Source organism: Pipistrellus kuhlii, unplaced genomic scaffold, assembly GCF_014108245.1.
Source record: "Pipistrellus kuhlii isolate mPipKuh1 unplaced genomic scaffold, mPipKuh1.p scaffold_m20_p_125, whole genome shotgun sequence".
Taxonomy (NCBI): domain Eukaryota; kingdom Metazoa; phylum Chordata; class Mammalia; order Chiroptera; family Vespertilionidae; genus Pipistrellus; species Pipistrellus kuhlii.
In genome coordinates, this window is record NW_023425433.1 from 348,340 (window position 1) to 361,313 (window position 12,974).

A 12,974-nucleotide genomic window follows, 5' to 3' on the forward strand; every position below is an offset into this window, starting at 1 on the left:
CAACCTGACACTTCCCGTCTTCCTCGCACCCTGGCTCTGTCATCCTGAGAACTAAAACTGCCTTTCCCAAAGACACACCCGGAAAGCGGGCGCCGTGAGGTAACGGGCAGAGAGACCCGCTGACCCGCAGGCGGCCTGGCCTGTGGAGCGGGAGCACCAGTCAGCAAACAGCCGGCAGGGCGGCCAGCCTCGCTCCCGCGGAGGCCACTGCTGCCTTCAGAGCTCCGGGAGGGGCGGACAGAGCGCCCGTGGCTACAGTTTTCTTTGGTTTCCATGGAGACGCGTCGTTGTAAATACCTGGTAATTCGCACCAGAGGCCTGCCAGCGATTTTGGGAGCCACTGCATCATGGCCTCCTAAAAGGAGAGGCACCTGTTCAGCTGACCTGACCTAGTCCCTGAGACTCGTGCATGTTGGTAACATCTCAACCGTCCTTTCCGAACGCTTCCACTAAAAATCGGCACAGATGCCGAGCTGACTGCAAACTCGTTTGGCAAGCATGTCTCCGCCACACCCCGTTCTGAGGCCGTGCCAGGTCCAAGGAGGGCACTGCCACCTGACATGGGGACTTTAACATGTTTTGTTTGATCTACGATGTTTCCTAAGAGAAAAATCCTGACCAAAGAGGAAATGATAGCAGAGTGAAGAAATGAAATACCGGCAACAGCAGGCAGGGGAAACCTGCGGTGTGCCAGCGGCGGGTGACCCACTGGGGTGACCTAGATAGGGCCTTGGGTCCCCCTCCGCCTCCCCGCGGGGCTGAAAGTCAGTCATGGGGTGAGAGGGCTGCAGTTACTCACCCCAGGCCCGCACACTTGACCCTCCGGAAGGGGGCCTGAAGTGCGACAGAGGCGAGAACTCCTCCCCCTCCTCCTGCTCCTCTCCTCTCCCCTCCTCCTGCTCCTCTCCTCCTCTTCCTCCCCTCCTCCTCCTCTCCTCCTTCCCTTCTCCTGCTCTTCCTCCTCCTTCTGCTCTTCCTCCCGTTCTCCTCCTCCCCTCCTCCTCCTGCTCCTTCTCCTCCTCCTGCTCCCCTTCTCCTCCTCCTGCTCCCCTTCTCCTCCTCCTGCTCCCCTCCTTCTCCTCCTTCTCTCCTCCTCCTCCTTCTGCTCTTCCTCCCGTTCTCCTCCTCCTGCTCCCCTTCTCCTCCTCACCTTCTCCTCCTGCTCCCCTCCTCCTCCTGCTCCTTCTCCTCCTCCTGCTCCTTCTCCTCCTCCTGCTCCCCTTCTCCTCCTCCTGCTCCCCTCCTTCTCTCCTCCTCTTCCTCCCCTCCTCCTCCTCCTCTCCTTCTTCCCTTCTCTTCCTGCTCTTCCTCCCCTCCTCCTCCTCCTCTCCTCCTCTTCCTCCCCTCCTCCTCCTCCTTCCCTTCTCCTGCTCTTCCTCCTCCTTCGGCTCTTCCTCCCCTCCTCCTCCTCCCTCCTCCTCCTCCTCCTCCTCCTCCTCCTCAGGTTCTCCATTGAGTCCCCAGACACCATCCCAAGCCCTCTCTCCCTCTCAGCCTCCCTCCTGCAGCCCAGCGTCGGCCGCTCCTCTGCCCCCAGCGTCGCAGGGCTGCCCTTGCGCGGGGCCTTTCTGCTGAGCTCGCCCAGTCCTTGTCCGGCACCGAGCGCTCCCTGCTGGGAGGGACGGGAGAAGGGAGGGGTGTGTGTATGTGTGTGTGTGTTGGGGGGGGCATGCGGCTCTGGAACAGGTGCTGGGAGAAGCTTTGGGGTGTGGGCGATCCTCTCCCTTCTACCCTTCGGCCGGGCCAATGCGGGGCGAGGCCGTTCGGGCAGAGGGGGCCGCCGGGGAGCCCCACTGGGCCGAGCGTCGCGGGGCACGGAGCCCCAAGCAACTGGACAGACACGTGGGCTCGCCGCCGAGGCTCTTTATTGTGCGCCCCGCACCCCCCCCCCCCGCCCGGCGCCCCCGGGTCAGTCCTCCAGCACCGCCCCCCCCGCCCCCCGGGGTCAGTCCCCCAGCACCGCCCCCCCGCCCCCCGGGGTCAGCCCCCCAGCACCGCCCCCGGGTCAGTCCCCCAGCACCGCCCCCCCCCCGCCCCCCGGGGTCAGCCCGCCAGCACCGCCCCGGAGCCGGTCTTGCCCCGGGGTCAGCCCGCCAGCACCGCCCCCCCGCCCCCCCCCGGGGTCAGCCCCCCAGCACCGCCCCCGGGTCAGTCCCCCAGCACCGCCCCCCCCGCCCCCCGGGGTCAGCCCACCAGCACGGCCCCGAAGCCGGTCTTGCCGCGGCGCGCGTCCACCAGCTCGGGGTGGCTGACGTTGACGAAGACGCGCTCGCCGCGCCGCAGCCGCGCCAGGCCGCCCACGCCCACGCTGGCGTACCACAGGCGCCCGGCCGCGTCCGCGCGGTCGCCCGGCCGCACGGTCTCGGCCGCCTCCAGCAGCAGCTCGGGGGCGCCGCGGCCGTAGGCGCCGCCCGCGCGGAACAGCCGGCTGTGCAGCGTGAGCGCGCGCGCGGGCGGCGGGCCGGCGGGCGCGCGGCCGCGGTAGCCCACGTGGCAGTACAGGAAGTACAGCCCGTCCCGCGGCAGCGCCAGCCCCGCCGCCCCGAAGCGCGCGCCGCTGCGCACGAACGCCTCCTCCTGCGCCGCCTCCCAGCCCAGCCCGCCGCCGCGCGTCCAGGCGCCTGCGGGAGAGAGGGGAGAGGGGCTGGGCCGGCCGGCGGGGGGGGGGGGGGGGGGGGGGGGAAGGGAGGGGAGGGGAAGGGGAAGAGAAGGGGGAAGGAAGGGAAGGGGGAGGGGGCCCCTCGGGCTCCCCGCGGCGGGCAGGGCGGCCGGGCCGTCTGCCGGGTCCTTACCGATGAGGTGGGCGGCCGGGGGCCCGGGGCTGGGGTCGGTTTCTGCGTCCTGCTCCAGCAGCTCCTGGGGCCCTGGACGGGGCGAGAGCCCAGGATTGGGGCAGGGCCGCCACGCCTGCTCCCCGCTGAGGGCTGGGCGGCGGCCAGGGAGAGGCCCGTCCCCGGAGGAGCGGAGTGCGTCTGGGGGCGCAGGTGGATGGGGCGAGGAGCCCGGGGAGCTCTTACCCAGTCGCCGCTGGGCCAGTGCTCGTGCCCCGGGGTCAGGGGGCTCTGCCACCTGGACGGGAAGGGAGGGCCGCAGTGCCCAGAGGTCAGTCCAGCAGCTGATGCCAGCCCCACCCTCCCCTGCAGACCCAGCCTCAGCCAGCACCGCCTCCCTGGAGGGGAGAGCAAGCGACAGGAGCGAGTATGCTTGGGAAGGGGGAGGAGGGAGACAGCCAGGAAGGGCTTGGCGACATCAGGAGGCGCAGCGTCAGGAGCACGGGAGGACCGGCACAGGAGGGCCGGCGGGCCAGCCCCGGCACAGCCAGCGGAGCGGGAGCAGCACTCACCGGCCCTGGCTTCGGGGGCGCCACGACCAGCACGGCCAGCACAGTGATGGGCACAGCCAGCAGCAGGGTCACCAGGGAGGCGGCTCCTGCCACAGCCAGCAGGAGGCAGCCCTTCCCCTGGGGCCTCCTCCCCCAGCCCTCCAGCCCCAGGGCCCCCATTGAGACTGAGCCAGGGCCAGGGCAGGGGGGCTTTCATATCTCAGGGGTGGGGCCACCCCCCTCCCCATGGACCCACACACCTGGCTGGGACTTTCCACACGCCCTGCTCCCCTCACCCAGCTTCCTGTTTACCCAGAGCTGGGGTGGGGCAGCTGGATGCTGGGTTCCTTGAACTGGGGAAGGAGTGGAGGGAGGAGGCAGCTTTCCGGGTACGTGTGGAGGGGGCCTTAGGGGCCTCGGGGCTCCGGAGGGCGGCGCGGCCAAGCGGGGCAGGTGGCCTGCAGAAAGCCTGGCAGCAAAGCTGCAGTGAGAACACAACTCCCAAAGCCCAGCCTGCAGCCCTCTGCACCCTAAAAAAGCTAAGGCGGGTGCTGCACCCCAACCCTGAGGTCCAGAACGGGGGTCTTGAGGGATAGACGTCCCTGAGAAGAGCTATCCCTGCCCTGGGCCCACCTCGGTCCCCACGCTCCCCCCAAGCCCAGAACTGGCAGCGATGGCAGCTGAGGAGGATGGGGAGCATTGCCTCCCCGGGCACCCCCCAGAGAGCGTGGCACCCAGGAGTCCTCGCCGTGGAGCGGGTGCTGACCAAATGTTATGAAGAAATGACAAGGGAATGAGGAAGCCGAGCAGCACTATGCACGATGGTGGACAGTGCGGATCGCGGGGCTGATGTAGGGGCTGAGGGAAAGGCCGGGCCCAGGAAGTCAGGTGGTTGCACATCATCCCCCTTCGCAAGGGCATGTGTATGTTTGGATAACAACAGTAATGTAGCTAATAGGGCCCTAGCCCGTGTGGCTCAGTGGATAGAGCGTCGGCCTGCAGACAGAAGGGTCCCAGGTTCAGTTCCAGTCAAGGGTTTCGGGCTCTGTACAACATGCAGGAGGCAGCCAATCAAGGATTCTCTCTCATCATTGATGTTTCTATCTCTCCCTCTCTGAAATCAATAAAAATAGATTTAAATATACATGTAGGCAAATAGCACTCAGCATGTGCCTGCCACGGATCTACACACTTTATATACATAGTAATTTAATCCTGACAAAAATCCTGGAAGAGGCACAGAGAGGTTAAGGAGCTTGTGAAAGGTCACACAGTAACGGTAAGAGTCGGGATTTGAAACCCAGGCAGTCTGACTTGAGAGCCTTGACCACGAGACACTGAGAAGCTAAGTGCTGGCTTCAGATCTGTGTACCTCGCTGCACGCGGACACCACCTCCCTCAGCCTCCAAAACATAATGGAGAACAGACGCTGGACCAGTGCGAGATAAACACGGCAGGGAGGTCAGAGATGGGACGCACCGATGTTTGCAGCATTGAAAGGTATCCAATAACGAGATGAGCCATAAGTGATAAAGCAAATGTAGAAAAAAGCTAATTGTAGAATCTAGGTGGTAGGGACATGTTCACTGTTCAGTTCTTCCCATTTTTCTCTAAAGTTTTTAATAAGTCTTTTTTTTTTTTTTTTTTTTTTTAATGAAACTGAATATTGTCCTACTGCCCTGCAGTGAGGAGCACTGTGGAGGGAGAGGGAAGAAGTAGAGAAAGTTTCTGAATTTGCATGTGGACCCAGGCAGCGGACCTGAGCCCGCCTGCCCAGCTCCCGGGCTCCGCCTCCTCAGGCTCAGCCCCAGGGCGCCTCCCTCTCCACCCGGGGCACCAGCAGCCTTCGTCCAGGCTCTGCCCAGAGGGCCTCCGACCACTGCCTGGCTTACCTCCTGCCCCCCCCCCCCCCCAAGCATGCTGCCGCCCCAGGAAATCCACCCGGACGCCACCCCTCCTGGGACCCTGGATCTTCCCAACACTAGCCAGTCAGCAACCCTGAGTCTAACAGCAGTGCCCATTAGACTTAGTCCGGCTGCGGTTTGTAAATCAGTCAGCCATGCACCCTGCGAGAGAAAGGGGGGGGGGTGCCCCAAACACCAGTGAGCCACCCTGCAACCCCCAGAGCCCCGGTGATGCGGGAGCCAGGTGTGTGCACGCGCCCCCCGTGGTCACGCTGCGGGGGGCGGAGCGGGGAGCGTTGGGAAAGTGATCGCCGAGGAGGCCAAGGCGCCGGCTCCTTGCAGGATCAGTGGGACGGCTGGAGCCGAGCAGGTGCTCCGTCCCGTCCAGGGTCTGAAAGGAAGGATGTCCCAGCCTAACCCTCAAAGCCCAACTCCCCTCTAAGGCTGCTGGGAGACACGGAGGCTGAGGGAGAGGGTGAAGGGGGGGATGCCTGCGGTGAGCACGTGCTTCCCCAGGCCGCTCCCTCGGCTGTCTGCCGGCTGTCCTGTCCTCTAGAGTCACGCCCCGCCCCGCCCCCCTCTGCCCCTCCTGCCCCCCCCCCCCCCCCCCGCAGGCCATGGCTCTGGGTGAGCTGGGAGAGAGCAGGGATGGGCAGGGGGAGCGGAGCATGGCTTTGAGGCTCCCGGGCCAGAGGAGTCCTGCCCGGGCCTCTGCTCCACACCCAGCCCACACAGCAGCTCCTCTGGGGCCTCTGCTCCACACCCAGCCCACACAGCAGCTCCTCTGGGGCCTCTGCTCCACACCCACCCCACACAGCAGCTCCTCTGGGGCCTCTGCTCCACACCCACCCCACACAGCAGCTCCTCTGGGGCCTCTGCTCCACACCCACCCCACACAGCAGCTCCTCTGGGGCCTCTGCTCCACACCCAGCCCACACAGCAGCTCCTCTGGGGCATCCGGCCGGGGCGAAGGCCGAGGCCTCCCTCTGCCCTCAGACAGGAACCACGGCTGCAGCAGGAAGCCTGGAGGGAAGTTGGGGGCCCCAGAGGCTCCTGCCCTGGCCAGCAGGATGTGCCCGCCCTGCCAAGCTGCCAGCATGGCCAGCACAGCGATGGGCACAGCAGGCACAGCAGGGTCACCGGGGAGGCGCTGTGGTGTCTGTCTCCTTCCTCTTCCCAAGACATACTTGCTCCTGGACGCTGCCCGCTGCCCCCCCTCCGGTCCCCACGCCCTCCCTCCGGTCCCCACGCCCTCCCTCCGGTCCCCACGCCCTCCCTGCCCTCCCTCCGGTCCCCACGCCCTCCCTCCGGTCCCCACGCCCTCCCTGCCCTCCCTCCGGTCCCCACGCCCTCCCTGCCCTCCCTCCGGTCCCCACGCCCCCCCTCCGGTCCCCACGCCCTCCCTGCCCTCCCTCCGGTCCCCACGCCCCCCCTCCGGTCCCCACGCCCTCCCTGCCCTCCCTCCGGTCCCCACGCCCCCCTCCGGTCCCCACGCCCTCCCTCCGGTCCCCACGCCCTCCCTGCCCTCCCTCCGGTCCCCCCCCCCCCCCTCCGGTCCCCACGCCCTCCCTGCCCTCCCTCCGGTCCCCACGCCCTCCCTCCGGTCCCCACGCCCCCCCTCCGGTCCCCACGCCCCTCCCTGCCCTCCTCCGGTCCCCACGCCCCCCCTCCGGTCCCCACGCCCTCCTGCCCTCCTCCGGTCCCCACGCCCCCCTCCGGTCCCCACGCCCTCCCTCCGGTCCCCACGCCCTCCTGCCCTCCCTCCGGTCCCCACGCCCCCCCCCCCGGTCCCCACGCCCTCCCTGCCTCCCTCCGGTCCCCACGCCCCCCTCCGGTCCCCACGCCCTCCCTCCGGTCCCCACGCCCTCCCTGCCCTCCCTCCGGTCCCCACGCCCCCCCTCCGGTCCCCACGCCCTCCCTGCCCTCCCTCCGGTCCCCACGCCCTCCCTGCCCCCCCTCCGGTCCCCACGCCCTCCCTCCGGTCCCCACGCCCTCCCTCCGGTCCCCACGCCCCCCCTCCGGTCCCCACGCCCTCCCTCCGGTCCCCACGCCCTCCCTCTGGTCCCCACATTTCGCCACACCGGGCTCCTCCCACCATCGCTCTTTCTGAACCGAACCCAGAACTGTGCCAGCTACAGAGGCCCAGGCGCCACCGTCAGGGGGAGAGGGGGTCAGAGCGGGCACCGCAGCCCTTCCCATGCTGCGCAGAGAGCGCTGACGGGAAGGGAAGTGCCAGGTCAGGGCTGGGCAGAGTGAGGCCGTTGGGCCTAGGGAGACAGACAGAGGCGGACTTGACCGATGAGGAACTTGAGGCACGTGACTCGCCCAGGCCACCTGGGCCGCTGGGCAGGGGCCAGTCTGCCTCCCTTGAACCGTCTCCTGTGGCCTCATGGCAGGTACTGATGGCTTCTCAACGAATGTCCACTCAGGTGAGGCGGCCTCGCCCGGGCCCGGGCACAGCGCGGGCAGAGGGGGTGCAGGCCGGGGCAGCGGGCCAGGGACTGGAGGGGGCCACAGGGGGCGGCAGTGGGAGCCTCCGAGGGTGATCGGTCTTGGGGGTCAGGGGTTAGAGGGATGGAGGGCGTGCCTCTGCCGGAGGCCAGGTTATGGGCACAGGGCCTGCGCTTCTGCCTCTAAAACTGCCAGGGGAGCCGCTGAGGTCCTGGCCAGCCGGCAGTGGGGTGAGCTGGAGCAGGAAGGGGGCGCTCACATGCACCCCTTTCCCCAGCTGCCTTCTCCTATGCGGCCCTGGGGCTGGGGGGGCTCCTGGCTGTGGCTGTGGCCATTCTGCTCGCCTGTCTGTGTCGGCTCCATCGGAGAGGTGAGCTGCCCTGACCCCCTGACCCCCCGCCCCCCTATGCCCCGGGCGGCCCCACCCCACCCTTCCTGCTGCTATCCCGGCACCCCTCAGCCCTTACACCCCTGGGGAGGAAGGGAGAAGCTGGGGGGGGGGGGCTGTCTGAATGGAGAGGCCAGGCTTTGGCTGTGGGAACCCCAGGAAAGGCAGAGTGAGGGGCCACGGCTGCGGGGGCTGGGCCGGGGCTGGTCTCGCTGAGCCACTGCCTTTCTTCCAGTGAGGAAGCTGGAGAGGAGCTGGGTGAGTCTGGGGCCAGGGACGTGGGTGAGGGGCAACAGGAGGGGCTGAGACGAGATGGGGAGGTGGGAGAAGAGAGCAAGCAGGGCTGCGTCAGTGAGAAAATAAGAGGCAAAAAGAGAAATAAGAGAATGAATAGAAAATAGAAAAGAAATGGTACAGATATAGGAAGAGGAAATACGGATATAGAAAGAGGAAATAAGAGAAAAGTGAGAGGGAGGCAGAAATGAGAGAGACAAAGAGTGAAAGAGAAAGTCAGAGAGAAGGAAGGAAACAGACCCAAGATAGAGTAAGAGGGGGGAGAGTGAGACCCACACAAGGAAGGGCAATGAGGGGAAGGACCCAAGCTGAGGACTGGGGGGGGGGGGGAGGGAGGCGCGGAGCAGGGAGGGAGGAGAAGGAAGAGGGAGGAGGAGGAGGGGGAGGAGAAGGAAGAGGGAGGAGGAGGAGGGGGAGGAGAAAGAAGAGGGGGAAGGAGGGAGGGAGGGAGGGAGGGAGGAGGAGGCTGAGGAGGTAATGAAGTAAGAAAGTGGGGGTGGGCCGAGAGCTCACAGGGAGGCTGGGAGCGGCCCTGTGACCCCTCCAGCCTGTTGCCCGGCCAGGCCCAGGCCCAGCTCCCCGAGCAGGAGGACCTCCACTACGCGTCTCTGCAGCGGCTGCCCTGCAGCCAGGAAAGGGGAGCCCCCCCGCAGGACCCCGCCACCGACTACACCTTCATTGCTGACCAGAAGGCCGCCTGAGCACCCCCCGCCGCGCACCCTGTGCTCCCCCAGGAAGCACCTTGGTCTCAAGCTTCCTGTGTCAGCAGCTCCGTCCACCTCACGCCCCTCAGCACCGCCACCACCAAACCTGCGTGACTTCCCTTCCCACCCTCGGGGCTCAAGTAGGGTGTCAAGGGACCAGGCTCCCTGAGGCTTGAAAAGAACGCAGTAGTCCCTCCTTTATCCACGGTTTGGCTTTGACACAGTGGAAACACTGGTCCGGTTACCCACAGTCAGAAAATAGTAAATGGAACATTCCAGAAATAAATATCTCCTGAGTTTGAAGTCGCGCACCATCCTGAGCAGTGTGATGAAATCTCTATCCTGCTCCAGGGCTTCTCTGCGTGCCCAGCGAAGCCACCCGGGGCCCCCTGGCCTCGGCACTTAGTGCCCAGCCAGGTGGCGAGATCCACAGTGGAGGTGTCCCTGTGCTGTGTCCACGTCCCCCCATCGCAGCCCAGGGCCAGGTCATCCACCGCATTCCCTCCACACACAGCTGGCACCGTATCCTACATCACAGGAAGCAGGGCAATAGGGTACCATGAGAGAGGGAAGCACAGTCACATCATTTATCTTACAGTGCTGGAGGCCGGGTGCACGACCTTGGTGCACAGGTGCTGTCCCCAGGCTGGCCAGCAATCGAAGCAGGAGGTCTGGTGTGGAAGGGCAGGTCCCAGCTGACCTGTGGGCCCTGGGCAGCACCTGGGCCCCCAGAGCTCTATGCACCCCCCTCTGCCTGAGCCATCGGACCCCCGCCTGGCCCTCTCAACATCTGGGAGCCAGGCAGCGGCCCCACCCACCGCCACCACCGCTGGTCACCATCTGTGTGGCAATCAGCCCCACCCACACCTGCCTGGGCCTGGCACTGCCTGCTCACCTGTTTCACCACCCCCTGCGGTCCTGTCTAAGCTCATTGGGGCCAGCAGCACCTACACTGCCGCCCACTGCCAGTGCCGTGTCACAGACGCCCACCGTGTTCCGCACTGCCACCTGGTGGTCAGCACACATAGCGCGTGGTAGAAATGGGCGAACTCCCGGTCAAGGGGACAATTTGCATACTAGGCTTTTATTATATAGGATATTGTTACAATCGTCCTATTTTATCATCGTTGTTAATCTCTTACCATGCCTAACTTATAAATTAAACTTCATCATAGGCATGAATGTATAGGAAAAGCCTCAGTGTATAGAGGCTCAGTTCCCACCATGGTCTCAGGCACCCATGAGGGGTCTCGGAAGATACCCCCATGGGGAGACTATTGTACTTGTCTGCGGGCAGCTGACAACTGGACCAATCCGATTTGACAGCCCTCATTTCCCAGCACCACCTCTGCCTCCTGGGCTGGGGGAGCTGGGTCACTTCCTGCCGAGCCCAGGCAGAGGGCGGGAGGTCCACGCACAATTGCTGGGAAGCTCCTCCTTGGACATTCCCAGAACCCAGAGAGGCGCCCACTGGGGTGCTGGGGGGTGGGCAAGGAAACAGACTCGTCGGAAGTTAGTGGTGGGCCGATTTATTGGGGTCCCCTGAAGAGCTGGGGTCACTGGGGCCTGGGGTCACTCAGAGGCATCAAGAGGCGGCAGTGTCCCAGGCGGCAGTGGCCTGGCTGTGAGGCAGCTGCGACCCTCCTCTCGCCGTGGCCTCCTCTGCGCCCTCCAGCTCGCTCGCTGCTCCTTCTCCTCGGCCACGATCCCCGCGCCCTGGCTCACTCCGGCCGCGGTAATAGATGGTGCTGCCCACGGCCACGGAGAGGAAGCTGAAGGCACAGAATCCGGCCCGAAGGAGCAGGGCTGTGAGGGCCCCTGTCCCGCGCGGTCCTGCATGCGGTGGCGGAGAAGAGCTCGGTGAGGGGCCTGGGGAGAGGGGTGCGCGGGAGGGCCGGCAGCCGGGGCCTCCGGCCGGGTGGGGCGGGGGCTCACCTGTCTCCACCACCAGCAGAGTCCCGGTCCCGGTCCCGGCACCCAGGCCCAGCACCTGCACCCTGCACACGTACAGGCCGGCGTCCCCGCCTCGGGCGTCCCCGATGCGCAGCTCCGCCTGGTGGTCCCGGAGGAAGCGGGAAGAGGCCAGGGGGGCCAGGCGGCCCCTGAACTCCAGGGTCCCATTCCTCACTTCCTTCCCCGGGGCCACCGTGTCCCGGTACCACGTGACAGAGCCGATGGCGGCCGTCCCTGAGCTGGCGTTGAAGGAGCAGGGCAGGAGGACAGCGGCACCCTCCTGGGCGCGGACCTCAGGGGGCTGGGACACCCGGAGAACACAGGGCGCTGGGGGCAGAGAAGACCCAGGTCAGCGCCTCCCAGCCAGAGCCCAGCTCACCGGGGAGCGCCAGCCTGAGGGCGCCTGCTCGTCCCTCCTCCTCACAAGCCACTGCCTAATAGAGCTGTTAACCCGTCTGGTCCTTCCTGGACCCGCTCTCCCTCCCGCCTTTCGGTGTGCTCGGGCTGCGCTTCTTGCTGAGGCTTCCGACACGACACGGGCTCCTGGGGGTGGGCCCAGCGCCGGTGGCATTGACCGCCTCTGTCCAGGCAGCTCTGCCCGCCGGGCGGCCGCCTGCTGCTTTGTGTGCAGTTAGAGCACCGAGCGTTTACATCTCCAGGGGAGGACCTGGCTGTCACTGAGATCGGTCTGAACTGACGCATTGAACCAATTCTTAAAATCCCCGATTAAATTCTCGAGTCAGTGAAATTACCAGGCCTCCTTCCGTTTCAGTGGCTCTCAAACTTGCTAGCACCACCGTTTTGTTTATCAGGGCCCCGGCCCCAGCCTGGAGGGTTTTATCGGTGGGTCCGGAGCGGGTGGAGGGGCCCGGGAACCAGCGGATCTGCAGCTACAGTTCTGAGTCCAGGAATAGGTCTGACAGAAGGCCTCTCAGTGAACTAAGGTCAATTTCACTAGGAAACTTAGATTTAATGAGGTCTCCCACACTCCTAATTATCTCTACACGGAGATACAAACTCATCAAATTAAAACTGACCCCTTTAAAGAAAGTGACCACTTCAAGCCAATTTTGCTGGATCTTTCAGCTTTATCTTATTAGGAGGGTGGCGGGAAGAAAGGAGCCTGGGTGGAAGCCGGGTGTGACCATGACGGTGACCGTGACCTTGACCGTGCCAGCAGGCAGCCTGGAGGCAACCAAGCGGATAGTCCCCTGTCTGCTCCCGGTGTCAGGCTCAAGACGCAGCCCCCTGTCCTAACCGGTTTGGCTCAGTGGATGGAGCATCGTCGGCCTGCAGACTGGAAGGTCCGGGGTTTGATTCTGGTCAAGGGCATGTGCCTTGGTTGCGGGCACATCCCCAGTGGGGGTGTGCAGGAGGCAGCTGATCGATATTTTTCTCTCATCAATGCTTCTAACTCTCTATCCCTCTCCCTTCCTCTCTGTAAAAAATCAATAAAATATATATATTTTAAAAGATGCAGCCCCACCAAGCCTGCTCTCCAAGTATCTCTAGCCAGCCTCCTCGGACCCCGGACCCCGCCCCCGGCCCACACCCCTCGATCCTGGAGGAAGCCGTCACCTGGGGGGAGCGTGGTGAAGGCCAGCAGCAGCGTCCAGGCCGTGCGGGAGGGCATTCCATCGGACGAGGGGCCTGAGAGCGAGGCTGGCCGAGGAGGAGCGACCGCTGAGCAGGCCTTGGTCACCGACGCCGTGGAGCCTTCTGTGACACACAGGACTCACCCCTCACTCCCCGAGGACCTGGCTCCTGGCACCGTGGGCAGGAAGTGCATGGCGGAGGGGAGAGGCCCAAGCGGAGGCGCGGCAGCCTGTGGGCAGGTGGCTGAAGTGTCTGAGGGGGAGTGGAGGCCTGGCAAGTGAGACCAGGATGTGGTTCCCCCATTTCCGATGTTCGAGAAGACCAGCCCGTCACCCAGAAGGCCTGCGAGCCCTCCTGGCCCC

At 65.4% G+C, this 12,974-nt stretch overlaps 3 protein-coding genes and 1 long non-coding RNA gene across 10 annotated transcripts in view; 1 reads left to right on the forward strand and 3 right to left on the reverse strand.

The window, feature by feature from the left end:
• The window catches only part of LOC123652193, a 30,284-nt gene that overhangs the window by 9,445 nt on the left and 7,865 nt on the right, over positions 1-12,974 (reverse strand). Inside the window, exon 2 of the long non-coding RNA XR_006741358.1 lies at positions 9,165-9,169. This is a non-coding gene — a long non-coding RNA (uncharacterized LOC123652193). The remainder of the gene's footprint in view (positions 1-9,164; positions 9,170-12,974) is intronic.
• On the reverse strand, positions 1,839-3,536 carry LTB (lymphotoxin beta). 3 transcript variants are annotated; one of them, XM_045580421.1, is made up of 5 exons: positions 3,344-3,521; positions 3,018-3,069; positions 2,793-2,864; positions 2,183-2,621; positions 1,839-1,880 (listed from the first exon to the last, which is right to left on the reverse strand). In XM_045580421.1, exons 1-4 carry the CDS (start codon positions 3,500-3,502, stop codon positions 2,185-2,187), a joined length of 720 nt encoding a protein of 239 aa, XP_045436377.1. In that variant the 5' UTR covers positions 3,503-3,521; the 3' UTR covers positions 1,839-1,880; positions 2,183-2,184. The 3 variants fall into 3 exon arrangements, with proteins under 3 accessions (XP_045436377.1, XP_045436376.1, XP_036290417.1); XM_036434524.2 differs by lacking the exon at positions 1,839-1,880 and having other exon boundaries at positions 2,160-2,621; positions 3,344-3,525; XM_045580420.1 differs by lacking the exons at positions 1,839-1,880; positions 3,018-3,069 and having other exon boundaries at positions 2,109-2,621; positions 3,344-3,536.
• Positions 3,169-9,392, forward strand: LST1 (leukocyte specific transcript 1). Of its 5 annotated transcripts, XM_045580422.1 has the most exons (5): positions 3,169-3,297; positions 5,587-5,596; positions 7,955-8,047; positions 8,301-8,323; positions 8,907-9,392. In XM_045580422.1, the coding sequence occupies exons 1-5, from the start codon at positions 3,201-3,203 to the stop codon at positions 9,230-9,232; spliced, it is 549 nt and encodes a 182-aa protein (XP_045436378.1). In that variant the 5' UTR covers positions 3,169-3,200; the 3' UTR covers positions 9,233-9,392. The 5 variants fall into 5 exon arrangements, with proteins under 5 accessions (XP_045436378.1, XP_045436380.1, XP_045436379.1 ...); XM_045580424.1 differs by lacking the exons at positions 3,169-3,297; positions 5,587-5,596 and adding an exon at positions 3,880-4,080; XM_045580423.1 differs by lacking the exons at positions 3,169-3,297; positions 5,587-5,596 and adding an exon at positions 3,981-4,080 and having other exon boundaries at positions 8,923-9,386.
• Positions 10,572-12,815, reverse strand: NCR3 (natural cytotoxicity triggering receptor 3). Its single transcript, XM_036434526.1, has 3 exons — positions 12,595-12,815; positions 10,999-11,343; positions 10,572-10,896 (listed from the first exon to the last, which is right to left on the reverse strand). The coding sequence occupies exons 1-3, from the start codon at positions 12,647-12,649 to the stop codon at positions 10,649-10,651; spliced, it is 648 nt and encodes a 215-aa protein (XP_036290419.1). The 5' UTR covers positions 12,650-12,815; the 3' UTR covers positions 10,572-10,648.